Genomic DNA, 27,741 nt, shown 5'->3' on the forward strand with positions numbered 1-27,741 from the left:
TCATGCCAGTAACAGCACGGAGAAAGCAGAGATATTGCAGGGAAAACAGCATCATTTCACACCTAACCCACTGAATAAGATGATTATATCAACCAAACAAGAGTTACTGATTATTGGAACATAAGAATAACAAACTAAACGACTAACAAGACCAACCAATATGATTTTGGTGAGGTTTATTTTGTGTCTGTTGAGTTTGAATGAAGTGTGTTTTACAATGAGTTAACGAAGCAATAGTCTGAGTTTGGTACAAAAGGGAAACATGAATTCAGATGGCCTATGGTTGTCTTTCTCTGTAAATAAAGTAAGGAAAATCAGTGTGAGAATATTACCTTTTGTTGACATCTTGTGAGTGTATTGTGTATTGAGTAGACTGATGAAGGCCAGACAGCCTGCAGAAAGTAGCAAACTCGCTAGCTGGTGGTGCAGAGGGTTGGAGGAGGGGTTTCACATTGATACCGTCATAGATCATGCAGCCCGGCAAAATCTCAGGAGGCTATGGAGGTATGAAAAAATAGATACCATTCAAGCCTAATGGCCTCCCCTTCCAGCTTCCCATTCCTTAATGTTTGAAACAACCCTTCAAGACACATCAGGACCTGTCCTGATGAGGCTGTCTTACCTTTTGTTTAAATTCAGGTACCTCTATGTAATGTCTTGAACCATCTATGGTTCAAGACATTACATAGAGGTATTGATTATGGAGCTCTAGATTCTAGAGCTCCATAATCAATTCCTGCATATAAGTGCATGTCAGCAGAGCATGAGCATAGGGATTTTGGAAGGGGTGCAGACCTGTTTTTTTTCTTTTTCTTTTAAGTAGACTTATCTCCCACTCCAGTTTTACTTTTGGTTTCTCTCACACTGAGTCTGAAGCATGCCCAACCCAGAATGCACCTGGGTATTGCACACACACACAAACACACACAAACACACACACACACACACACACACTATCTTCTTACAAAAACCAGCTGCTGAATTCTAGACAATGGATTTTACAAAGTATTTTCAAAAGGAAACTGAGAGAGTGGTGACGGTCTGAGGTGACTTCAGAGCAATGTTGAGCGCAACGGCCTTGAGCGGGTTTGCAGAGGGAATGAGGAACGGAAATCTCACCGCCCTGCTCCCCTCTCGAGCTCTGATACATACTGATACATATACGGCATTTGAACTGGTATGCGTTTGAAAAATAAATCTCTTTGATCTCTGCCCACACAAATACAGTTCTGTATGTCCAAATCTGTCTTCTGTATATTCAAACTTTTGTGAAGATTGTGTCTGAACTGAACGTGTTTGTCCACATTCATTTCTTTCTGTGTGTTTGTGTTATGTGTGTGACATGTATTCATGTGTATCTGTGTGTATGTGTGTGTGTTTGTCAGCGGTGGGTTGAATCAGCGTGGCTGGTGTCTTGTGTGGGTGGACAGGCAGACAGCGCCCTGCTTGCAACCTGACAGTAGCTATCCATGGAGAGAGAGAGAGGGGCAGGGATAGAAAAAGAGAGAGAGAGAAAGAGAGTGATAGGAAGATAGAAGGAGAAATGTGATTGTCGCAGTAGTCCTTAAAATACCACCAACATGCCGTACTGTACTCTAAATTCTTAAAGCTTAGCTGAAGCCTTTATTCCCCTATTTCATGGGTATATTCTTATACATATATCATTTATGTCATTTTAAGTGTAAAAATTTGTATTTACATACATTCCACTTCTGCATTGGACTGAAGGTGCTGCCCATGAACCACAACCAGAGGTGCAACAAAAAATTGGTGTAATCAACAAAAATCGATGACCAAATTAGTTGCCAAGGAATTTAATTGTCTATTAGTTGATGACGTTTTTTACCATGAAGTGAGATGCTGCCTGATGACGGTGGTGACACTGCTTATATGACACCAAAATAAGGCACACAAAACACTTCGCAATATATGTTATATATAGGGCTCTCAAACATTTTTCTAAATTACTATTAATTGCTCTTTAAAAATGTTTTTAATATTTTAAGTTCTATTATTTTGCATAACAAAACAATTTCGGAGTCCATATTGACAACTTAAAGCAATTCCTACCAAACTGTCTTGATTAGGAATCAAATGACAGCAAATAATTGCATGGGACAAGCACAAAATAGGCATGTCTACAAAGGGGAGTCTGATGGGTTCTTATAAAACCCATTTTATTCAGATATCTGGAGGAGCAACAAAAGAGGAAATAATCCAAAAAAGCAAGAAATTTGTTTAAAAAAAAAGACATAAAAATGACCTTCAATTAAATAATAATAATAAATAAAACTTTTAAAAAAAGGATATACAATTGATCTGAACAAGTGCTTTTAAAGTTATAATAATTTCGTAACATCAATTTGAATATGTTTTTATGATAATTCTGAATATATTTTTTCAGGAGGGATCATCTTTTTTCCGTAGACATTTGTCCTCAGCTTTTAAAAAATATTATTCTAAATCAACTCATAACTTTCACTTTGTTAAACATTTATTTGCAAGGTGCTCCTTGCTGTTTTCCCCTTTGTTTGTAAAAGAAAACGCACCAATTTGCTCAGGGTTCAAAGGTTTAAATACGTATGAAATGCATCTGAAAGCAGCACAAGGAAAGCGATGTCGCTCCCGGTTTCAAAGGGTTTTGTATGATCATAAAAGTCAAGGAGCAAACATTGCTCTTTAAGATATTTCTCAGAAGACAAAAGTACAGCATGCATTATTTGACCTTGACCTTTGGGCTTTTAATATGAAAATCTTTAGGAAGTGCAGTATTTCATTGATAGTAGCTGAATGATGAAAAAAGCAGCAAAGTAGAAGCAATTGGGAGATCACTGACAAGGGATTTTTTGTTCTTGCTGACTTTAATGGAGACTTTGCCATTATTTGAACTTTGGCTTTTATAGTATTTAAGAATTGATTTTCAGTCCCTCTCAGCGTAGTGCTACCAGTGTGACCTGTGGAGGGAAAACAGGAAAAGAATGAGATTGTACAAGTTCACGGAGAGAGAGAAGGAGAGTGGGAGGGAAAGATGGAGAGACAGATTGAAGAGGAGGAGAGGAGAGAAAGGCTGCATTCTGTCTTGACAGCCCATATTGTATCACTCTGATCCCGGCTTGGCTCTGATTGATGGCATAATTACAATATGGATATGAGATATTTACATAAGGCCGCCACAATTATTCTCAGCCACATACTTTTCACTGAGCACATGACCCATGAGCACTCCATGAAAGCATGTTGTTGGCACAAGAATACTGTAAAGAACAAAAATTCTGTTTACACGTGTCACTACGGTGGGATTTGTACTCCAGTTTTGAAGAGAATGATGTAAGCAATCGTGTAATTATACAGTATGTGTAAGGGACATAAGCACATGGACCATTTCCTAGGTTTCACCGGAACACTGTTTGGCATTTTCATAATCACTGGAATTTTTGCTGAGACATTTTATGTCAAAACATGAAGGGATGCAGCATATTGTTGACTTGCGCATTTTTATGTGCTCTTGTTATGTCAACCTTAATATTTATCATTTTGGAAAAATACCTGCATTCTCTAATAGGTGTATTTTTATATCTGAATGGGATGGGATTATTTGAAAATACTTTTCTGACACAAATTTCTAAAACTGCAGGAACAGGCAATGATGACATTTCCTCTGCTGAAGGTTTCAGGCCAGATTCAGACAGGAACGACTGAGGTCACATGCCACATATGCTTGATTTGCCTTTTATCCAGAACAATCACGCAATAATGAAATTACACCGTGTCATGAATTGTTTTTGACCCACGAACTTATGAAATACGGCACACAAAGGGCGATGTGCACTTTCATTGTGGGAGAAAAAGTGAAATATGTCAAATTTCCAAATGTCAGAGTTATCACAGAGGGTTAGCATGGAGCAGCGGCATGTTATTCCTACAGTCGCAGACAGGTCCACTGATATTTGTGTATATGAACAAGCCTGCCTGTGCTTGGTGCTATTTTAGTGAGGGTCGCTGGGTTACGGTGAAGTAGAACAAACCCCATCACAGTTCATTTTTGTCACTTTACATTCGACAGAGGGACCGAGCTTCAATACTGTAATGCTGAACAGTGAAGTCCATCACTTGACGTTAAAGTCCAGTTTGTTTAATTAATTGTGAGCACTATGTACCATACCTGGGCACAGTACGCTGATCTGTGTTTGAGTCGACTGGAAAAGGTGGTCTCAAGTACAGTCGATGTGTGCTCTGGAACGGAAGATCAGGTGCAAGCTCCAACTGTACCAAAACATGGAAGTGGACTGCTATTTGAAATAATTAACTGGTTATAAAACACTCGATGTAATACTGATGTCTCTATATCAGAGGGCTGCGTAGCCCTCATCGGACGGACGCCTTTGACCTCTAGTTGGAGCTCCTTGTGGGAGTTGAAGAACTTTTTGCATGACAGCAGCTCCTCTTTTGGCCAGGAGCAGAGCTTCGCTGTGCGGCTCCAACGATCCCTGCTGATGATGGTCCCTGGGCAGTAGTATCTGTCTGCTGCCGCTTTTTCTACACTGTAGCACAACAAAAATGTCAGATTGATTATGACGCAAGTGTACTCGGGTACAGAACAACATTACTAATATAAACGCTGAGTGGCGGGGGAGTGGAGAGAGGGGGCAGTCGTACTCGTGCACAGTATGAATCGATCATACCTTATATGAACACACCACATCACTAATGATTATTTATCAAAAAAAAATATGTGGTGTAAAAATTTTGCAAAAGGTATTTGGCCAAGGTATTGTGATATTTCTCCATATTTCCCTGCTCACTCAAATCTATGCAAAAATCATATTTTGTATGGATCTGAGTGTGCGGATGTGCTTTTTTCAGATATTGTCAACTTAAAAACGCGTGTTCACAATTCAGGTAATTAACACTAAAAATTCCTTTTAAATAATGTCAAAAGAAATAGTTGGAGCAACTTCATGTTATGAGAAATCAACTTAAAAACTTGTGTTTATGTTATCAATCATTAAGTAAACACTAATAAAAAAGATACCTTTGAGAAGAAGAGCTAATACACCCAACTCAGTATAGTGAGTTTGTTGCATGTGATTTCATTACAGGTTGTCATAACTAAGCAAACTGTAGCATTATTTACTATTTATTTATTTGTTATAAGCCAGAACATTTGTCCTGACCAGCATTGGGTGCAACAATACCTCACTTTATCCTGTGTAGCTTACCATAGTGGAGGACAGCCAGTGTTGCATTTGGGCACCTCATGAGGACTAGATTAAGGAGAAAAAAAAAAAAAGTGGCATGTGACTTCTCTCACCTAGTTTGACAGCTTCTATGATGTGTTCAGTGTCGATGACCCTTTGGCGCACAGTGTGCCGCTTCCATGTGCAATTTGAAACGTGCTGAGGTGTGAAGTGAAAGAGCAATGATGTTTTATTTCATTTCAGTGACCCTGTAACCAATTATAACTATCATCCTTGGGTCATTAAACCAAATTAATCACACCTTTGGGTGTGTGTCACCCTGTGCACATTGTTTGTATGCTGCACACACTCGCCCTCTTTCTATATCGACTGGTACTAAAAGGATGAAACAGCTCACCTTCATCATGGAGGTGGACCAGGTGTGACTTCCTGTTTCAGCTGCTTTGTCCGTATAGTTTGTGGCCTGATGCGTGGCTATGCATGTGTTTAGTGTGCATCTGTGTGTGTGGAACAAACGGGCAGGCGCACAAGAATGGAGTTTAATCGATTTGATAGAGCCACCGCTGAACAAATGCCCCCCCCACCTTTTCGCCTAACCTCATTTCTTCACCCTTTCATTTCCTCTTTGCAAATCCCTCTTTTCTTTCTTTAACCCCATTTTTTCTCTCTTTTCTCCATTTCCTATCCCCCTGCTTCCTCCCCTACATAAAAAAGGGACCAGTTCTCTCCTACATGACGGGATATGCTGTTAAATGTTAAATTAGTGGAGGTGTGAGGGAGAGGAGAGCTTTCTGCAGCAACCTTTCATACCTGTTAAATGGTGCTGTTAAACAGCGTAATAGTGAGGAAATGGGGATCTGCTGAGAGCAATTACATCATTCACTGAACAGGTGGTACTGCATTCATTAGCGCACACCCCGTGCTGTGTGTGTGTGTGTGTGTGTGTGTGTGTGTGTGCGTGTGCGTGTGTGCGTGTATGTGTGTGTGTGTGTGTGTGTGTGTGTGTGCGTGTGCGTGTGTGCGTGTATGTGTGTGTGTTTGTCACTGTCCTGCAACCTTGAATCTCTACAGAGTCTAGAAAACAGAAAAAGTATACACTTGTTTGGCCTTTTTTTTTTTTTTGCCTCTCTGAAAAATGTATATTCCTTTGAGCCCAATAAACACCCTTGTTCCGCTTCCCCAGTGCAAGTAATTTGTAAATATTTATACTAATTTATTATTTAGTGTCCCTTTTCCACCAAAACAGGGAGGCCACAGGAGACTCCTGTTCCCTGTGTGTTGACTGGAAGGGAGCTGCCTGCTCTGGTACCACTGGCTCAGCTCAGTATTAATATCCCTGAGAAGTGCACTGAGCCTCATGTTTACATAAATTCTAGGCAACAGTCAGTTTGAATTCATTCACGGAGTTGATCTCATGTGATACTCGCACAAATTATTCACCGATTTAAGTTACAAAAATTGCAGTAGTAGTGCAGCGTTGTAAAAAAAACAAAAAAAAAAACTACTATGAATTCACACATTAGTCATGTGAGGAGAAAGTTTGATCACTTGCTAAGAAGAAAAATATCACAAATTATCACCTTTGTTAAAGCTTCCTACATTTTAATGAAAATATGTGAATATTTTTGTATTTTTTGCTAACAAGGCACACACATGTCACACCCATAGGAAACACTTTTTATGTTTTTAAACAAAAACCAGAGTCTCTGATTGAATTTTATAAACTCAAGAATTTGATGCGTATTTAATCCACTAAATCATATCTGATTTAGATTTAATAGAATTTAGAGCTGCAGTCATCAATATTTTTATATTAACAATGTCCAGTGGCTTATTGCACTCACATTCATTAAATTGCCAGAAACACAACTGTAAATAAACGCTAATGTTGCTTCATTGTAATTGTAAAGAGGCATTTGTTTGTGAATATGTTCACCATAACAGTTTTATAAAGGATGATTTTGTGGGTTTGAAGACGTGTTTACAGCTTGTTTTTCTGCTCCCACGTGGCAAAACAATAACAAGAAGGGCACTTGGTGAGTGTAGACCTCACCAAGGCCCAATGCCCTATCTTGCAATGTAAATTATAGGGAATGATTTATTTGTGTATCCAACCCGTGACTCAGTTACACTTTTAAATGTAATGGGTTGTCCTTAAGCGCATACGACACCCTTCCACTGTTTTTTCTATAATCCCGCTGACAAACAAATAAATGAAACCGAAAATATAACCTCCTTTGTTGTGGTGTTGAATCAATGCTGCTTCAAAATTTTTCACCATCCTGATTCCAATATGATAAACATGTCTGAAAAAGTGCAGCCACAATGTGGAATGTCATTATTTTCAAATAACATGGGTGATAATCCAGGCAAGTTTATTAGAAGATATTTAATAACCGCAGGGACTGGTATTCACAACTGCCAAATGTCAGCAGCAATATTTTGGAACAAAACTCTATTTTGCCTGAAACTAATGTTAAGGATGTGGGTTTTTTTGGAGAATGGTGACTCAGCATTCCTTCTCATCTTTTTATTTAAAGGAGCAGTGTGTAAGATTTATTAGATTTAATCAAATCTTGTGATGAGGATTGCAGATTGCAATTTTTCCTGTTTAGAATTCCTTCTGTGTTCATTGATCAGCTGGTTTCATACTGAGAGAAAAATTATCTGCAAAGGTCTCTTTATCTCCAAAAAAAGGACCAGGTTATTTAATACAGTAAAAATGCTGAATAAAAAAGTTTTGCATTACAAATCAGTGTTTCTCCCATGAATTTTATGGCATATAGACAGCCTGCTGACCTAGCACCTGCTAATGTCTGCTCACTTTTTTTCTCTGCTAACTTAAGATCCAGATGTTCAGGAGGCTTTAACCAGGAGCAGGATTGTACACGGAGGTATGTTCCTCTCCAAAACAAATGGACCCAGTAATTTAAACTACTGAATAATGCAGTTTCAAGTTCAGTTCATATTTTTCTGTTGCTCTTGTTATGGAGGGAGTTCTAACTACAGTGGCTATGGCAAAAACATGGAAAACACAAAAACAATTAAAAAACACAAAAAGCACAGAGAGCCAGTGTTTGGTTTGTCCATTCTGGGCTACTGTAGAAACATGGCAGTGCAATATTGCTATCTCTTCAGACAAGGATTCTCTATAGAATGCGCCAGTAATGAGATTATTAGGTAGGATGATGTGGAAGTTAGCATCACCCTGGTTCCCTTGTCCCTCATTGCGGGATTTTTCCATTGGATTTTGGATCATTGCAGAAATTTGTTCTGTGGTAAATAGAAGTTTCATACTCACATCTTTTGTTCAGCAAGATAATCTAAACAAATGAACATAACGTTCAGGATTTTGGAAGCCTAAATACAATCGCCAGAAGTAAAAAGCTAATGTTAGGCTAAAACTGATGGTATTCTGTAGTCTCATTTAGCCACTTTTTAGCAACTGCCTTTTTTAAGACACATAAAAGCTTTCAAGTTTGTGAGAGTGGTATTTACTGATATATTTTATGTTGTAGAACAAAATGTAAAAGTCTTGCAAGCGTGTGTTAAACACAGACCTTATTTTAGGGTTCTAACTGAAAACCAATAAAAAAACAAAAAAAAAAACCCAAAACATTAACATTGAAATGAGGGAACCAGAAGTGCTGAAATGTTAACTGATTCCCAGCTTTTAGGACGTATTACTGGGGCAATTCGTGTTGATATAAAAGGCTCATTCTTAGGTAAAAAAAGCACAATGATTCTTTTTTTATTTTATCATATTCCATTTCTGCCAATATACCCCCCAAATCCTAAACATTGGACATTCATATTGTATTTATTCTTACAAAATTATTTCTTGAACACTAGCTTTATAAAACAAGACAAACAGAATATTTCAGAGTAGAAGGTCCAAAATGTGGCAAGGAAATCAGAAAAACCAATTGCTGACAGAAGCACAGGGCAGACTGGATGCACAAGAGATATCTGGAGGGACACCAAACTGCACGTGTGGCAAAAATCATTGACAGCATCTGTTGGAAAGGTAGGGGCCACATACAAGGTCAGGATGTGTGGGAGACACAGGGAGAACACACATGGGAGAGGCCATGTGGAAAACCTCATGTAAAAAAACAATCCATTCCACATGGGAATTAAAATCCATTCAGCGCCCATCCAGGAATCAATTGACCATGCGTTCTCACTCTACCTTTTAAATCCATTCATTCATTTACCAAGCAGCCTCGCACATCTGACCTTGAAGTCGACATGTGAAAACGGCTTTATAGTACAATCAACCACTCCACAGAAAAACAGCTCAGACCTGTGTTTTCTTTCAAACAACTGTGCTTTGTTCCCCTCTCACACTCTGTTTCTCTGCTATTTTATCCTGTGCCCTCTGCAACAGAGTCAAGTGTTTCATTCACAATGGAATGTGATTTAAGTGCTTTTGAATTTGATCACTGGTATCAGACACAACAGTTTGAGCAGCTCAGAAATAGCTGCCATTCTTGCGATGTAATGTCTGGAATTTCCAGAGATCTGTGTGATAAGCAGTTGCAGTCCTGAGGGCACAACATGCCACACTGATGAAGGATGTCGGAGAGAGAGGCATGGCTCCTTCCTTCAAGTTAACAAATAAAACATCCCGACAGTGACGTGCAAAAGGGCAGCTTAAAAATACAGCTGTCAGACCTTGAAGTGAATGGGCAAAAGAAGACCATGCCAGCCCTCTGGTGCCGTCAGTTAATAAGAAGGAGACAGTAGACAGTGGACGAACTGCCTGGTCTGACAAAGCGTACTTCTGTCGGGGTCAGAAACTGGCATAAACAGCATAAACGGCTCCAAACTTCCTGCTGTCAAAAGTACAGACCGCTGGTGGGGTAATGATGTGGGAAATGTTTTCTTGGCTCGCATCAGACCCGATTAGCACGAACAGTTGTGCTTCACTGGAAGTCCTCAAACATTATTGCTGACCAGGTGCATCCTCTTTTTGGCCAAAGGCCTGTTTAAACCTTCTAATTGGAAACTTCCTGCAGGTCATACCATCATTTTCCTAAGGTGGACAATGTCACCATGGCTGTGCTTACGTTCACATGAATATAACACACACACACTATATATATATATATATATATATATATATATATATATATATATATATATATATATATATATATATATATATATATATATATATGTAGGTGGCAGTACAATGGACCTATCGCTGAGCCCTGCCCTCCAGCACCAAGAGCCAATCACAATTCATGCAGCCACGTAATGCACCAGGAAATCCTGCTTGTAGACCTACACACAGAAGCAGCAAGAATTTAGATTTTTCCTGCGGTTTTAAATTTATGCTGTTATAGTTGGAAAAAAATGGTCAAACAATTTTCATGGGATAAATGCAGCACTGATACGAGGTCCGCTGAGAGGCTACAGAAAGAATGGAGTGTATTTTATCCAGCTTCTTAAAACTCACAGAAACAGAGCAAAGTGTCTCCTTTGGATAAAGCTGTGTGATGCATAAAGAAGATAAACAAACAAGGATGTCTACATTTGTTCTGAGGTAAGGGAACATAGTGTTAGCAAAATTTGCTGCAAAGGGACAAGTTTAAATAATCTCATACATTATGTTGGCAACATGGCGCATAATTCCACCCTGCAGCAAACTTTGCAAGGTAACGTTAGCTAAAGTGAGCTAATAGCTGCTAACATCATGGCCAACTTAAGCTGTGTTACGTTAGCTCGTCATGTCATATGTTCAACTTAGTGTTTTTGTTCTTTGACAATTGGACGTCAGTGTTAATTATAGCAAAAGGTTGTTAAAACCGACCCACCTGGAAACTGTTAAGGTTAGTTTAGCTGTAGCCTTACAAAGAAAGCAAAGGCTGGCTAACGCTAACACCGTGTGAAGACCCTTTTGATGGTTTCTGTGTGAAATAGGGAGCTTCTGTCTCCAAAAGTTCTGTTTAGCATTTTTGGATATGTCTGCCATTGTTAGTTTAGGCAGCGCACAGACTTAAAATTTGGTGTCCACTTGGACTCAAAGATGAACTGATTATATTTCACCGTCACCTCACAGAGCACATTTTTTGCTTAAACTCAAAAATTCATATACTAATTTTGACAAAATTTTACACAGATGTCCAACAGGATAGAATTATGAAGAGATGTCATTTTATATCCAAGAGGTCAAAGGACAACTTCACTGTGACATCATAATGTTGTGTAAAAACACTCTTCTGGTCATTACTGATCTCCATAACTCAGGAACAAAAGGGGGGATATCATCGCTTTAATTATGTTGTAATGACACAGTATTTGATGCGCATGTAAACATGCTCAGATAATATCAGTTCAGTCTGAATCCAAAATTTCTCTCTACACCGACTAAGCATTTCTGAACAACTTAAACTGTCAGTGATGTATATATGGGGCATTCTAGATTCATTTTGTCATTTGTGTGACTCACTTTGGTCAGATACTGAAATAGTAACACTCATCTTGGGTATCCACTTTGAAATTGTGTTGATTTTAACCCATCTAAAAACGGATCAATGTCAGTTTTCGTGTGCTGTGTTCAGACGCCTTTCTCAAGAAATCAAACCTTTGAAACCTGAGCAAATTTTTAAATTGAAAGATATTAGAAAAATGTTTGTTTTAAAAGCTAAGGAGAACATTTCAGAAATTATATTATTTTAAGCCTTTTTGGTCATTTTGTTGTTTTGGTTTTGTTTGCGGGTTTGTTTGGGTTTTTTTTGCTTTTTACTGTCCTATTTTTGTTTGTTTGTTTGCGTTTATATTTTGTTCTGCTAATTTTTTCGGTAATTTTCCTGTACTTCTGTTCCTAATTTCTTGCTTATTTTTGGTGCAGTTCTTAAGTTGTTCTTTCCTTCTTCCCATGTTTTTTAAAATGATCAAGCCAATTTGCTTAGGTGTCAAATGGTTAAAGATCTCTTGTGCTGCCAGGTTGAAGATAAATGTAAAGCCTCCATATTTCTGAATTTGCAGCTTCTTTGCACCAACACCTAGCATTTTTTACCACCATGGCTACAAATGAAACATGACAGACATGGATGTAAAATGCAATTTGAATGGTTGGCAGAGCCATACAACCTCGAGGGGGTACTTCTAGTTTTGTTTACATGCGGGGGCCTTTAGAGGTGCCTTGCAAGAGTTTTTGACCACCAGTAGTGCTATAGAGCAGAGTTTCTTAAAGGAATACTTCACCCACAAAATAACTATTTGTAGAACAGTTAGTCATGTTGTGTTAACTTTGTGTAACTTTTGTTTTTATTGCATGCCCTACGGTAAACAGTAAACATATTGATTTATGGATTAATTGTGGTTCATGTTTGACAACAGCAAACCTGTATGAGAACATACTATATACACACACAGATACACACTGCTTGTGTGGTAAAATCCTAGTCTCATTGATCTAGTAGTGAGCGAAGGGCCTCCCAAGCACATGCATTACTGATGCAAACCAACATGGTGTTCCCCAGTCTTGATGCTATGAAGCTGTATGTGTATCCAGAGCTCAGGAAACCATCGTCCACACTCCTGCATCCTTACGGTTTTGTTCAGCTCAGTTCTAACAGTTTGCTGTGCACACAAGCACAGATGTTCCTGTACTTATTTTGTGAGTCTGGTGCTGGTTGTGCAAGATTTAATCAAGGTACTCGCATTAGAGGAGGCGTGCATAATTGCACAGGGCTTGATGAGTGTGCACCACATCTCTCAAATTAGGGACTGCAGATGCTACGGTCATACCTTTCACGGTTCGTTTTGCTGCATTCGGAGTGATGTAGGGACTTTATCAACTAAAACGTATCCTATAAGTGTTTGTGAGTGACAGATGGTGGTCTAACTGTGTGCATGGGCTAACCCAGTACAGACTGCTGCTCACTGCTACTGCCACATAAAATCAGGATATGGAAAGAGGATCTAATTTGTGATGCTCAGGGTAAATACTGAACTGGTGTTGATTATATGTCCATGATGCCTTTAATTACAGTAAATATGTACAATTATACCTAATTCAATAACATTTTCACCACGTTAACATAATCAGTATGGTGTTTTCATCAAATTCTGCTATATCATCGCTTTAATTATGTTGTAATCACACAGTATTTGATGCGCATGTAAACATGGCTGATAACATCAGTTCAGTCTGGATTCAAATTTTCTCTCTACACCGACTAAGCATTTCTGAACAACTTAAAAAACTGTCAGTGATGTATATATGGGGCATTCTGTTATTGAAAATGTATTTATTTTGAAGGAATCTTGATGTTTTTTTCCTGTGTACCTATATGGTTAAAACTTTTGGTGGCTAATGTAGGAAGGTAAAATGATCACAGGGTCGGGCATATGTCAAACTGTCTTTTGGCAAAAGGCTGAACACAAAATTGCTCATAATGTTCAGGTCAATTGCCTTGGATGGTAGCCTCCTGCCATTTTTATGTGAGTGTCTGTGTGTCTGTGTGTGTGTGCGTGCGTGCGTGCGTGCATGCGTGCGTGCGTGCGATTGGGTGAAAGGAGATAATCATACAGCTAATTTGCCAATAATTTTCAATAGTATGTAACTGTTAACTAACTAGTTCACCTTGCTAATGTGGTAGGTGTCCTACAGTGATTTATGGTACAGAGTGTCATTAATGTTGTGTACTGTAAATTAGGGCTGGGTGATATGGCTCTAAAATAATAAAGCAATATTTTAAGGCTATACCAAGATACACGATGTATATCTTGATATTTTTAAATTTCATCTGAACTAATGTTAACTACTAAAATACAAAATTGAATGAACTGCAGTTAAATAAAGTATGTATGTATAAAGCTATATAAAGCAAAAACAACACAACATAGCAATACTGCATGTGTATGTGTAAGAGCTACCAATGACTTAGCAGGTGATAAAATAATATGAATGAAGATTACAGAGTAATGAAAAGTAAGATTGTTGCCAAATGAGGACTGTCTTTTAAAGAAAGTTTGGTTATTGTACATTGTTTAAAAAAAAAAAAGCAACAATATTTACTGAAAATGAGTTGTAATACTTGCAAATAATAACATTTTACTGCAGGAAACTAATAGCTGTAGTGGATCTGTTGGTTGTACTGCTCTGTCATCACTTACATTTTATTTGATTGCTTTTGTTTCTTTGTGCCGCTGCTCCTTTCATTGATTTTTAGGGCCACCTTCAAGTTTTAATCTGACGCTGGGTTGGACTCAACAGCCAAATTGCTACCCTGGAGATGGTTTGTTAGAGAATCTACTATTTTGCTCGAGGACCCTTTAGTGGGATAGATACTTGACACGGAGACTTTAATGCAGGCTGTCCAGTTGAAGGAGGTCCTCTTTAACCGCTGAGGATGTCAGAAACAGAAAGTGAAATTGGAATGCACTGGGTGTCTCTTGGTGTTTTGTGGGTTTTGTTCCAGAAATGCGCTGTATCCTTAAACGCCTTCGTATAATTCCTTGTGATCAAAGAATTCTGGAAGCATTTGGACGCAGTATGAAAAGGTTCCAATTGTGTGCCAAACCTTTATATTCCATTAAAGATGGACAACTGGGCTGCATGACACTAGTTTCAAACCAATTACATGTCCTCTGGCAGAGACTAAAGGGACAGATATCAAGTCTTTCATAATGATGACGGGGCGGCTTATGTTTCCATGTAAAACAGGCTGCCTCTGTAACCAAAACAGCATGACTCATGCAGTTTGGGAGAGACAGATAGTGTGACAGAACAGAGCTGGAGGCTGTCTTTAATATTGGATGTGTGGCTGAAGCGGCCTAATGGCTTAACACTGGTCTGTTTGGGACAAGAATAGCTTGCTATCAGTGTGTGTGTGGGGGAGGTTGGATGGTGTCTCGGCGCGTGTGTGTATGTGTGTGTGATCATGCGTGTCTGCAAGTGTTTGACAAAGAATTAAACCAGCTGTTAAATTTTGCACATTGTTTAGAATTATCATTTGAACTTTTAACCTCTGACCAAAAAAGCAAAATATGTGGCATTACCAGCTTGCTCGTAATATGTCTTTGCTGAAGCAGGGCTTTAATTGGAACATTCGGCCCCAACCCCATTATTATTTGTATTTGGTATGTGCAAATTTACAAATTTTGGTTATTTCATGATTTTTTGTACTGCACCCCATTAGCTCCCACATTCTCATTTTCTCTAACTCCAATAATTCTATGCCTTGGCGATAGCCAAAGCAGGAGGTATTATAATTTTGGGCTGTCCATCTGTCCGTATGCCTGCATATATATGCATATATATATATATATATATATACGTCCCATTCTTATGAACATTATATCTCAAGAATGCCTTGAGGTAATTTCTTTACATTTAGGACAAATGTCAGTGTTTCCTCTAGGATTTTTTTCAGCAGCGGGGGCAGGCTCTCCGGGGAGCTGTGGCGGCGTAAACAAATGACGCTTTTTAAAGGCTGACTGTAAAAATAAAAAATAATTAAAAAAATTCAACAATAAAATACTAAAAACAATAAATAATAATTTCTTGATGGGGCTGTAATCAGTGGCAAAGTTTGCACCCAGGCTCAGAACAATGGATTTTTCTTGGTTTTTTGTAGAACAGCTCTAAGGCTCTGTTGTACGGAAAGTCCCCAAGAGGTGGCCCGTTGATGCTCAGCAGCATACATGCTGCAAGGTGATCCCCCTGCAGCCTGTTTCTCAAGTCAGTCTTCACCTACAAATAGAAACAATATTTATTTATTTTTTTTTTTTTCAACCCATTTAGGGTCCCAGCCTGATAGCCTGTGTTTCCCTTTATGTTTTTCTCCTCTACTCTCATCTCTCTCTACTGCACCATCACTTTGCTCTCCTGCTCCTTCACTCGGCACTCCCCCTCCTGTACTCTGCTCTCCTTCACTTTGTTCCACTGCTCCTCCCTGTCTGTTACTTGTCTTATACGATTACATAAAACATTAACGTTAGATAATTTACACTCACGTCACATTTGATTACAAGTGTGAACATAATTTTTTACCTAACCATCATAATTTGAGTCAGTAAAAAGGCTAATGAATACCTGACTAGCGCCATCCTTATCAGGTGTCTTTTTCTTCTTTGAAAAATATTTGAACAAGCTCATCTGAAAATGCAGTCAGCAGTTACATCATGGCGTGTATATCGCTTAATGCTATTAATTAGTTTACTCACGTTAGCGATACTTAGTTGAGTTGGCCCTGGGCCCAATTAACTTAAACTACGTAACCTTAGCTGGCCATCAATATTTTGCGAATGTTTATTTAACTAATAAAATCTATTATAAGTTTTCCTAAGCTAATAAGTCTACCTTTTCTCCGGTAAGTTGCGCGTTATTTTCAAGCCGACACTCCTCTGACTCTCCGACCTGATGCCTGGATGCGAGCAGCTAATTAACGTCGGCACCAGTGAGTTCTGTTGGGGGGTAGGGAGGGGGCGGTGGTATCTACCCCAAAGAGTAGATACGGAGCAAGATAGTTATCTGCCTCAGCACTTGCAACACCCAACGCAGTGCAGGACTGTGCTGTGATGCGGCGGTGGTGTATTTGCATTTTAAAAAAAAAAAAACAACCAAAAAAAAAAAACGACATTTGAAGGAGCGGCGGGTAGGATTTAGGAGTGGCGGGCCACTCCTCCTAAATGAGTGTAGAGGAAACACTGAATGTACATTTGGACTCAACTATGAACTTAATAGATTAAGGCGGTCATAAGTCAAAGGGCAAGGACACTGTGACCTTACATCTATCACATTCTCGAAATGTGATATTTCAAGAATGCGTTGAAGGAGAATGCCCATAATTTGGCACAAACATTCACTTGGACTCAACAATAAACCTTTTTTGGTGGTGGCAGGTCAAGGTCAGTGTGATCTTGTGTGCGTCTCATTTTCCTGAACGCCTTATGGGAATTTCCTCAAATTTGGCTCAATCATTCATTTGGATGTAACAATGACCTAATTTTATTTAAAGTAAAGGTCAATGTAACTCTGCGTGTGTCTCATTCTCAACGACGCAATATCTCATAAACGCCTAAGGGAACTTCCTCAAATTTGGCACAAATGTCCACATGAACTCAACTCAATGAATTTATTAGATTTTGGTGGTCACAGGTCAAGGTCAGTGTCACCTTTTGCGTACGTTGCTTACTCATGAACATGACATCTCAAAGGAATTTCTTAGGGGTGCACGATAACTATCGGGCCGATAATTATCGGGCCGATAACAGGAAATTATGACGTAATTCCGATAAGTCCGATATCATGATGAAAAGCCCCGATAACATATATATTTTTGTCAGCACGGCAGTGCCTCGCTCCCACTATGAGACCCGAATGGCCTGCAGTGAATGCTGCGTTCACGTGATGTCGGCATAATCAGAAAATCTCTTTCTCACTGGGAAAAATCAAGAATACCCCCTCATGTCAGAAAACAACTTGTTAACTCGGTCATAATTTTGGTAGTTGCTGACTTAAATTGATATCCGCACTATTTTTCCACATTACACATACAAAATAGAAATATGAACTTAAAAAGGTCGAAAGAACGACTAGCAAACGAGGGAACGGGGGAATTTACGTTACACCTTGAATGCAGCATGCAGCAGCGTGCTTACGAAAACAAAGAACATGGTGTCGATTGTGTGGGACTTCTTCAAAGTTTCCGAAGAAGACAGTTCGCTGGTTACTTGTAACAAATGTTCCAAGCGAGTTCCACGAGGAGGGAGAACTAGCATTAATACTTCAAACCTGATCAGCCACCTGAAACATAACCACCGCTTCGACAGAGTTTTGAAAGCGTATGAGGACGCCCGGGCTGCTAAAGACGCTAACGTTAGCAACTTAAACTTAGACACATCGGCGAGGCTTTCGAAAAATCCAAGAGGTTTTCCAAAGATGACCCACGGGCTAAGGCTATTGAAGATTTAATCATGGACATGATGGTGCTTGATGACCAGCCCTTCACCCTGGTCGAGGACAGAGGCTTTTCCCGTCTGATTAATCACTTGGAGCCACGGTTTACATTGCCGAGCTGCCACTACTTTTCTGATGTGTGCCTTCCAACTAAGTATGATGCGATTGCCAAATGTATTCACACTTTGATTGATAACAACGTGAAAGACATGAGCTTTACCATGGATATATGGACTTGTGATGTCAGCCCTGTAAGCATGAGTCTGACCGCGCAGTGGATAAATACAGACTTTAAAATGTACAGAGCGGTGTTGCACTCTCAGGAGCTGCCCGGATCACACACAGGTATAATGATTCAACAGACTTTTGAAGCTATGCTACAGCGGTGGAATATTAAGAAGGAGATGGTGCATGTTGTCTTACGAGATAATGCTCGTAATATGGAAAAGGCAATGAATGAGGCCCTCCCTGTTTTTGGTTTTGTTCATAGTATTGATTTCATGATCTTAGGTATATGTGTGTGTTATCGGTTATCGGTATCGGCCTTTAGGAGCTGAAAGTTATCGGTTATCGGTATCGGTTTTAAAAAACAGTTATCGTGCATCCCTAGAATTTCCTCAAATTTGGAAATGACTCTGGGTGGCGTCCTGGGTGACTGTTTATGTCACCTATAGAAAGATCGGCAAATGTCCTAAAGTACTACAAGAAAATATCACAAAACTTCGATGTCAGTAGAAAAATGTAATCAGCAGCGCAAGATTTTTAGTTTCATGATTCTGCCCATCTTGCTTCTACACACAGTAATTACACCACAGAGCCTTAAAAAGATGCAGAATATAGGTCCCAATGGACCTCAATTCAATATTATTGTGTCTTGGGACCTCAGACAGACACACTCACACCCATATCATTTTTTTTCTGCATAGCTCAACCTTTCAGAATGCATGTAATGTGTGACACTTTGCATTACACACACTGTGACCCTGCTTAGATCTCCCCGTGCTCTGGTGTTGGGGTGTCATTATCAGAGACAGACAGACAGAAAAGCAAAGCTACAGAGAGGATGAAAGATATGAGGGATTGTAATGCTCTAATAGTGTTTGTTCTCCCCTCTCTCCATCTCTCTCTGTGTTTGCATGTGTCTGCTTCAAGCCCACTCAGACCCTTTCACCCAAAGCTGACATCTACTCTCTTTCTTGTTTCTTCTCTCTCTTCTTTATTTCTCACTGGATGGTATAATTATTCTCTAGGTTATCAGGGTTTTGTTTAAATGCCCTTCTGCTCCTTTCATCCCTCCACCTCTGTACACATGCATACACACACACACACACACACACACACACACACACACACACACACACATGCAGGCCATGAGATTCCATTTCCATGCTTGCATTCACGGTGGATCAAACATCAAACAAGCTGCCGCTGCTGTCTTTGCAAGTGTGTCTGCGTTCATGTGTGGAGAAGAGGCTGAGAGCAAAACTGACCTTGGTGTGTGTGTGTGTGCGTGTGTGTGTGTGTGTGTGTGTGTGTGTGTGTGTGTGTGTGCGTGTGCGTGTGCGTGCGCGGCTGGGATGTGATGGATGTGAGGCAGTGATGGGGGTCTGGGTGAGGGGGGAGGCAACAGAGAAGACAAGATAAAGAGAGCTCAGTGTTTGGTGATGAGAGGGTCTGTGTGAGAATACGAGTGTTAGAGGAAGACTGCAGTCACTATGAGCAAGCCTGTGTGAAAGGAGGAGAGAAGAGAGTGAGAGTGAAGGAAAAAAATATTATGGACACTCGTGGTATCCTCAAAGGTGAAGTGAGTTATGGAATTATGCATGATAAGATCGCTACGGCTCATGTTTTCTCTGTCCTTATTTCTCATAGCTTTAAATATTCCTCTCATGGATAAACTGTATATTAGATAACATGTCTCACAGTAACCTTAAGTGAACTCACACAATCACATGGTTTGCTTCTCCTTGCTAACAACTAGCACGGCATGGCACGGCTTAAAATGCGCTCATGAGAAAATTTTTTACAGTTTTCCATAGAAATAGTCCCATTTGTGAAACTACCATTTGTTTCTATTAAGGCTGTCAAACAATCAGGTTTTAAAATTTCAACTAATTGCAGAATTCCAAGTCAATCGTGAGTAATCACTTTTTTTGATGCACACACACAAAATAGTGCTTTGCCGATTTGCAGCTGCAGTTGCTTGGTTAGGACCAGATTCCAACCAGCCAAATGTGGGACGTTTGTATTACATATGTATATATTACACACAAGTTTATCGAGCTTGGATGTGATTCACGAGTTAGCCCACACGCTCACAGGTGCACCCTAAATGACAGGCACACAGAAAGGATCACTAAAGAGACATACTTTTAGCAAACTGATCAGGTGTAGTGCTTCTAATTTTGTTGTATTCCAATGAATTGAGGAACCTGCAGTCTATTTTTTTTTAAAAGTCCACCCGCACCCGCATCTCAGTTAAAACCACCCGGTCCTGCTAGATTTGTGTTAGGTCCTTCCACTGAACCCCGATTTCAAGGTATTGCTTTTGCTTTTGGACCAAACCATCACTGTACAGAGTACGAGAATATACACACACACGCACACACACACACACACACACACGCACACACGCACACACACACACACACAGATGCACAGCCTTTAGCAGTTGCATTAGGGCTCTCTGTGTTTCAGACTAAAAGGTTCAGAAAGTGGATCAAAAAGCCGCTCATACCTTCTTTCTCTTTAATGCTGAAATGCCTCTGTCTGTGTACGTGTGTATGAGTGCAGTCAAAGCATTCAGAGCTTTTGTATTGTGTTTTTTTAATACACAGGCCCTACTTTTTGTTATAACCTTGTTGTATCCCTACACTCGCAATTTATTGGATTGTAGACAAATTCTCTTAAATAATTGGAAAAAGGCAATTGTCTATAGTTCTTTTTCCAGCTGACTCTTTATAAAACTGTTAGCTGAGATGTCAGTTGAACATTTGCTTACTTCTTCTGTGTGCTGTTGCAGCTCATTTTGTTTTGTTGCATTGTTTTCCCTTTTTCCAGTTCTCACAGTTAGCCATTTCTGCTTCAGCTTCTTGAGTTTCTGGCCTGGAAGCACAGGGGAGACTTTGTTTTGCCTCCAGAGCTCACTGTTGATGCTCACTTCAGAGCATACCCCTTTTTACCCAGTAGTTGAGAAGTGAGAGATGGGAACTTGGATCATGAGGAGCTCTAGTCACTGTCATTCTCTGTCTCTCAACCACACACTTTTTAAGCTTGCACAATGCAATGAGCTATTCCTTACAGAAGCTAAGCTACTCTTAAAACATGACCATAGCCTGCCAGAACTTCCTGTAACTTGTCCGAAAGTCAAAACCATCCAAAAATGTTTTCATACTAAAAACAAACTGAACAGTGGGTCAATTTGATCCAGGCTGAGACAAACTCTTTTCCACAGACCTAGGTTTGGCCTTTTGGTCCACATCATGGTCTAGGGGAAGTTTCACACCTGCAATTTTGTTTCTAGTCCTGTCAGCTGTAATGCATTAATCACAATACCATTAAGGGCCATACACGTGCCAGACGTGTTAAAAGTAGAGTGATGGTACTGGTATGATATGAAATCCAGTGGTACCTCAGTAAGGGGGCTAAATAATGCTCTTATGTTAGGCTAAATTTTGGCAATGGAAAATTGGAATAGTCATTTTTACCTCAAGATATCTGAATGAAAATGAAACCTTGTCAATATGGACTTCATAACTATTTCAAAATGCAAAATAATGGAATTGAAAACATGTGATTTAAAAAGAATAATAATCCCGATTAACTGTTAAAATTCTGTGATTAATTGCGATGGGGGAAAAAAAAAGAATCATTTGACAGCCCTGTTCGTTTCAGATCAAACCCAAAGTTTGGACCAAACAAGTTAAGAGTGAAAAGGCCCAGAGTCGTCTTTGCCTTAAAAGTTTTCTTTTGCAAGACTTTTGCTCAAAGGCGTATGTTCAGTAGCTGACCCTGACCGCACTGTGGAGGAGGCAACGGAAAATATACATTTCCTCACGAGGTCTGATGAGGTATCCTATTCCTATTTCAGGATCTCAAAAACTTTAGGTCTTGATGCTAAACTCCGTTGGTATTTCTCTCTCTGTTTGTTTTTTGACTTTTCAAAAAGAACCTGATAAGCACAACCCACATACGACTGACTCACACTTTGATTTTTCTCAGTGTTGCTTGTCAGGGTGCCTGCTTCAATATCTTTACCTAAAGACAACAGCTCAATTTAGCTTCCTCTGCTATAGTGTAGCATAACCTGAGGGAAACTGTTTTTCCCCTCTGATAACTGGAGACTGTAAGGCCCGGAAGAGGCAACATAAAAACAAAGCAAGCATCAATCTATGGGTCATGTTATGTCTGGTCTATCCCATGTGCCTGTCACAGTGTGTGAGGAGCCAAAGAAAACCCTAAAATGTTATGACGGGATGTCTATAAAGTCTTTTTTTACATGCCAAAATAGAACCACATTATCATTGTTTTTGTCTGAATTTTTTAGCTTTGGTGTCTCATAAGACTTTTTATATGGCACTGACATTTAAAAAAAGTCTTAAATATACCTTGATTAAGAAAAAAAGCAAAGCTATGAGTAGCAAAAGTGAATGTTTCAGCTAGCAAACTTTCACTGTAGTGAGCAAAGTACATAAGACTTTACCTTCACACAACTCTGTAATTCATTTCTCATTCTTTAGATGAAAAACACCAGAAAAAAACCCAATATGTGTTTGTTTCTTTTTATTTTGGTCCTGTCCAAAAATAAGTCACATCTTTCTTCATTATGTGTATGCACAATAGTCCACAATGTTCTTGGCTTCAGTTTACTTAACTGAAATGTGTTTTTATTTCTCTACAAAGAGGAACATTTTTAATCTCATAGTTTGTGTTTGTTGTCTTATCACAAAAATATTTTCAGAATATTGCTTACTTTTGGCATCTTTGCATGTTGGCACACAAGGACCATTGATAAAGTACAATTAGTTGGAGAATCACTGAAGTAAAAGAGGCAGTCAGCAGTTTAAACTACTAAGTGAAAGTGATATTGGTTCCTGGTATTCAGAGTGTGCAAAAAAATGTGGAAACATGATAGATAATGTTGCATATTATTGACTAGTTGCATGTTGTAACTGTCTTGTAAAAGCAAGAAATATGAATCTCACCCTGCAGCCAATCCTGCACACTGAAAAAATACAGCTCTGACCTGCTTTTAATTATTTATTTTAATTTATCTTAACACTTCTCTTGGTATAAATTGGTACAAAGGGAACATATCTTATGCCACAATTATTTTTACAGGCTGAACCCAGACAGGTGGAAGCATTAATCTCTTATTGGCCACAAGCCAATAAGAGATTAATTACAACATGGCTGAAATATATCACTCACTTTCCTTGGCTTAAGGTCCAACCGTTATCACAGTCATCCTTTAGTGTTACTGTTTCTTTATTTTAATGTATTAGTATTTATTAAAAATAAATAAAATGGTCTTTGGGAAAATATCAAACGTGCTTTTGCTCTCAGTTGACTGGAGAGGCATCTCCAAGTTGTTTTGACTGACAGCTGCTGGCAGGCTGAGCTCCAGCAGGGGAACGAGACAAAAAGCTGACATACTTGCACTTTTGCTCACAAACTATGGACAGACGGTGTGTTGTTTGTGGTATCATCTGCTAACCAGCTAATTAGCTATCTAATCTTAGCTTGCTTATTAACACTTGCAGTGTACTTTTTCCTGCTGAGTTAATCTCAGTTGGGCTTTAACCTACCGGTTGTATAATTTTATAATAAACTAAGGTTGAGTGTGAAGCCAAAGGAAAAAAAAAAATCCTCTTAAGAGTTTCAAAATCGACTCCATGATATTAAATATTGCTTTGCAAAAAATGCAATTATGCAGTAATACAGTTTCAAGAGACTTCTTTCTTCCATAAAACAGAGGGAACACAGCATTAAGTTTGCATTTCCATTTGCTTTTCATCAGCACTTATTCTGGCTTTTGAATGATTAAAAACAGAGTTATCCACTGACAATATATTTCTTCAGCAGAATGTAATCCAAGGTACTTAGCATATTTAACTGTAATATTGGAACAAATTCTTATACAGCAGATAGATCTTCAAACAACTGAACAAACACAGATGTAACTACTGACACTGATATTAAAGCATTCTGCTCACACCTACCATACAGTAATAGACTTTGAAAAAACTTTGAAAAGACTTAAGTGTAACTTCCTCTCACATTTAAAGGAAATTGTAAGTGGTAAGTAACACAATATAAGATTTTGCAAAGACTGACATACTTGCAGGGTTACTATTTGCAAGACCACAACTATTCATTTTTTAGAATATCTCCCATTGTGCTCCTGATGGAAAATATTGCACCAAACTCCCTTGAGAATTATGGCATTTTGAAAACAAAAAATACCCACACAACCCAGAAACACATGATAAAAAGTGTCATAAGTCGACAGTATTCCGGTCAATTCTGCACCAGTATTATCCATAAAGATAAAAAGTATCTATACATTTAACGTTTTGTTGCTTCAGCTACACTTTCTCAGTGCAGTGTAAGTGCTTGAAAGTTGTTTGGTGTTGGGCCGGCATTAGGTGCGTCATTGTCAGGGACTTGTTACTATAAATATTCGTTTACTGGGACACCTGCATAAATTGGCGCCATTCATTAGTTGCACCTGTGTGTTAACTGCTGTGAAAAGTCTAAATATTCGCTATGACAAGGGTCAGGTGGTTGCTGTGACATGTCGCAGCAAAGGTGCCTACAATAACATGAACAAGGGCTGAATTCCATTTAGCTGTCTTACTTTCAGGGTAATGGTATTGAGGACTCACAACTTATTGGGATTCACCTGTGCTTTTCCTACTACGACGAGACAAAATGTTTGCTCTGAGAAAAATGTCTAGTGATGGTGTTTGTGTGCTGTGACTTTGATCTTCACTCAACCGGTCAGACCCAATTGCTGGACTGTAGTATTATTATTATTATTACCATAATTGTGATTTGAACTGCACCTGTGATGCTCTCAAGATCATGACACACTACATACTTGTTCTGGTTGACAACAAAGTGTGTGTGCTTTTGAGTTCTAAATCAAGAGCTGAAATGCTGAAATATATTGTACTTTCAATTACAAGTGATGACAGGAAGGACGCCTTGAAAGCCAGTAGAGATGAGTCATTTCTTACTGTTTGTGGCAACATCATACAGTACCCTTCATCATGATGTTGTTCTTTCAGCTTTGTTCTCCACATCAATTTGGTCCCAGTTTCAGATCCTCATGCCATCATTTCATTGCCCATCTTCAAAGGCAAATGACTGCGGCTCACATATCTACACCCTACAAGGTTTTATTATCAGTTCCCCCACCGTTCATGTGAATCAAATGTGATTTCAATCAGCTGTCAAGCTAGAGTTTGAGTCCCCTTTATTGTCACATGTATGAAAAATACAATGAAATGACTGCTGGCATGGCCAATCTTCTTCTTCGATCTCTCTGGTTTACTGTGTGAATGTGTGTGCATGTACACTGCAGTTTGTACACACAAAGCATGAGAAAATGTGATTGTGTTCTATCAATGTGATTTCACATGGCTGGCTCACATGGCTCAAAGAGCGCGAGTGTGTATGTGTGTGTCCCTAAGCTTCTGCAGCCTTTGTATTCATGGCCTATGGTCGAATCTAATTTAGTTTCTGTATTTTGAATTTAATCAGTTGAAAAATAAATGTTTTCAAAACCCTACCAAACCCATGTTTCAGATCAATATTAATGTTTTTTTTTTTTTCCTGGTCCCGCTGCCATTGCTGTAATAAAGCGGAGGGTTTTTTTTCTTCACTTTTTAGAGCATATTGGCCCACACACAACAAGATTTGAGGTTACCCTATTTTCTGTTTTCTTGTGTTTTTATTTGTAGCTCATAAAGACTTGGAGATACAGACATTTTAACATTTATTTGAACTCATAAAAAAAGACAAATAGTGCTGCTACAATCCAAAAACAAAGCTGGGTCTTTACAGTATTCATTGTTTGACTTATTATTGTAGTTCCAAAATAAAAGCACTATCTGACTCCTTGACTCCCTTTCTGCATGACATTAACATGAATGGCCAACATGCATTCTGATGAATGACTCAAACTCATTAAACTGTGGTTCGATGAGGAGGTGTTTTTCTTTGTATGGTCAGTGCAAAGCTTGTACAAATTCTCTGAGGGCTACTTAACTAGTCATACTTGGTCATGTATACTGCAAAATAATGTTAATAACAATAAATAACAATTCATGTTATGATTCCCTTGGCCAAAATAAAAGCAATTAATGATATTATTTTTGTTAAGGAACAAATATTTTTATTGCAACACAGGTGGCACACACGTTTTTTTTAAGTGAAAAAAACAATTTTAATTCAACTATTTGAAATGTCATCATACCTTTTGATTTAAAATAAGCCAATACTTGATTAAAACTCTTTGTGTTCTTTGATGCTGCTGCAAATACAGTATGTTAGTGCAGAGTCTTTTTCTTGCTGGTTGCTCAGCAGTCTCCTTGATTGCTGCTATACCGTATTTGCAATTATCGCGATAAGTTAAGTATGTAACATGAATGCCTGGGCATTTTTTCAGTATCATATGAACTCTTGTATGAGGATTCGTTGTGTGATTTGACATTGAAGACCCTCTCCAATTTACGTGAGTTAGACTTTTTTTCAATGCTTGTAACAATCATGTGTGAGGGAGAGAATTCTGATTTCAACATGCTGTAATGGTGTCATTGCACTTGTGTTTACAGTATATATCTAGATGCAGTCTGCATTCTGTGTGCTTGTTATTGCCAGGGAGAATCATGATATATGCTATGTTATCTCTAACACTTTTTCCCCTCCATGCCCTGTTTCCTGAAGGTGCCAGTGGAGAATAGAGAGATGAAGACGTTATCCCTGCTCTTCCTCCTCCTCCTCCTCCTCGCCTCGGGAGACTGTGATGGCGTTAAGTACATCTCCAAGAGGAACTCAGGTAGGATGAACAGCCTTGGTATTTGTAGTCGACACTTGAAGCCATGTCATTTTGCTGAAAATGAGCCTTTCTCTCCTTGAAAGTTCCCAGCCTTTATCTTTTTTTTGTCTCTTACTGATATTCTCTGTTTTTGTGTTTTGCTGTCATTCCTTTTTCATTGCAAACACTCTTCGGTCTTTTCTCGAATACAACAATAATGCTACCTCTTGTCTTGTCTTATACTACTCCTCCTCACCCTTATTGCTGTCAAATATGCTCCCTCTGTTCCCCAACAATTCCCCCTACTCTTGTCCTTTCTGATGCATTGATATTTTGGTGCAATGGATATGTACTCCTTCTTTTGCTCTGGCCATTTCTTTCTCTTTCAACAATCATCGCCTCTGCCATTCTCAGATAACACTTCTCTCCAAACTCTATCTCAGAGCTCAGATAGCTGTCTTTCTGTTTCCTTGCCGCTTGTTTTTCTGCTGAGGGTGTGTAATGATCAGCCCGTCTGATTGCTGCTGTCATTTGTTGCTGCTGCTTTTGGGCTCATTTGTGTATCAGTGGCCGGCAGATGA

General features: G+C 39.0%; 1 protein-coding gene across 3 annotated transcripts in view; it reads left to right on the forward strand.

Moving 5' to 3' along the window:
- il1rapl2 (interleukin 1 receptor accessory protein-like 2) overlaps positions 1-27,741 on the forward strand; it is a 487,999-nt gene that overhangs the window by 49,063 nt on the left and 411,195 nt on the right. For all 3 annotated transcript variants that reach the window (XM_088081369.1, XM_088081371.1, XM_088081370.1), the window contains exon 2: positions 27,070-27,181. In XM_088081369.1, coding sequence (XP_087937495.1) covers positions 27,091-27,181 — 91 coding nt within the window. In that variant the 5' untranslated portion in view covers positions 27,070-27,090. The remainder of the gene's footprint in view (positions 1-27,069; positions 27,182-27,741) is intronic.

Source organism: Plectropomus leopardus, chromosome 8, assembly GCF_026936395.1.
Source record: "Plectropomus leopardus strain MGB_pleo_1.0 chromosome 8, ASM2693639v1, whole genome shotgun sequence".
Lineage (NCBI taxonomy): Eukaryota > Metazoa > Chordata > Actinopteri > Perciformes > Serranidae > Plectropomus > Plectropomus leopardus.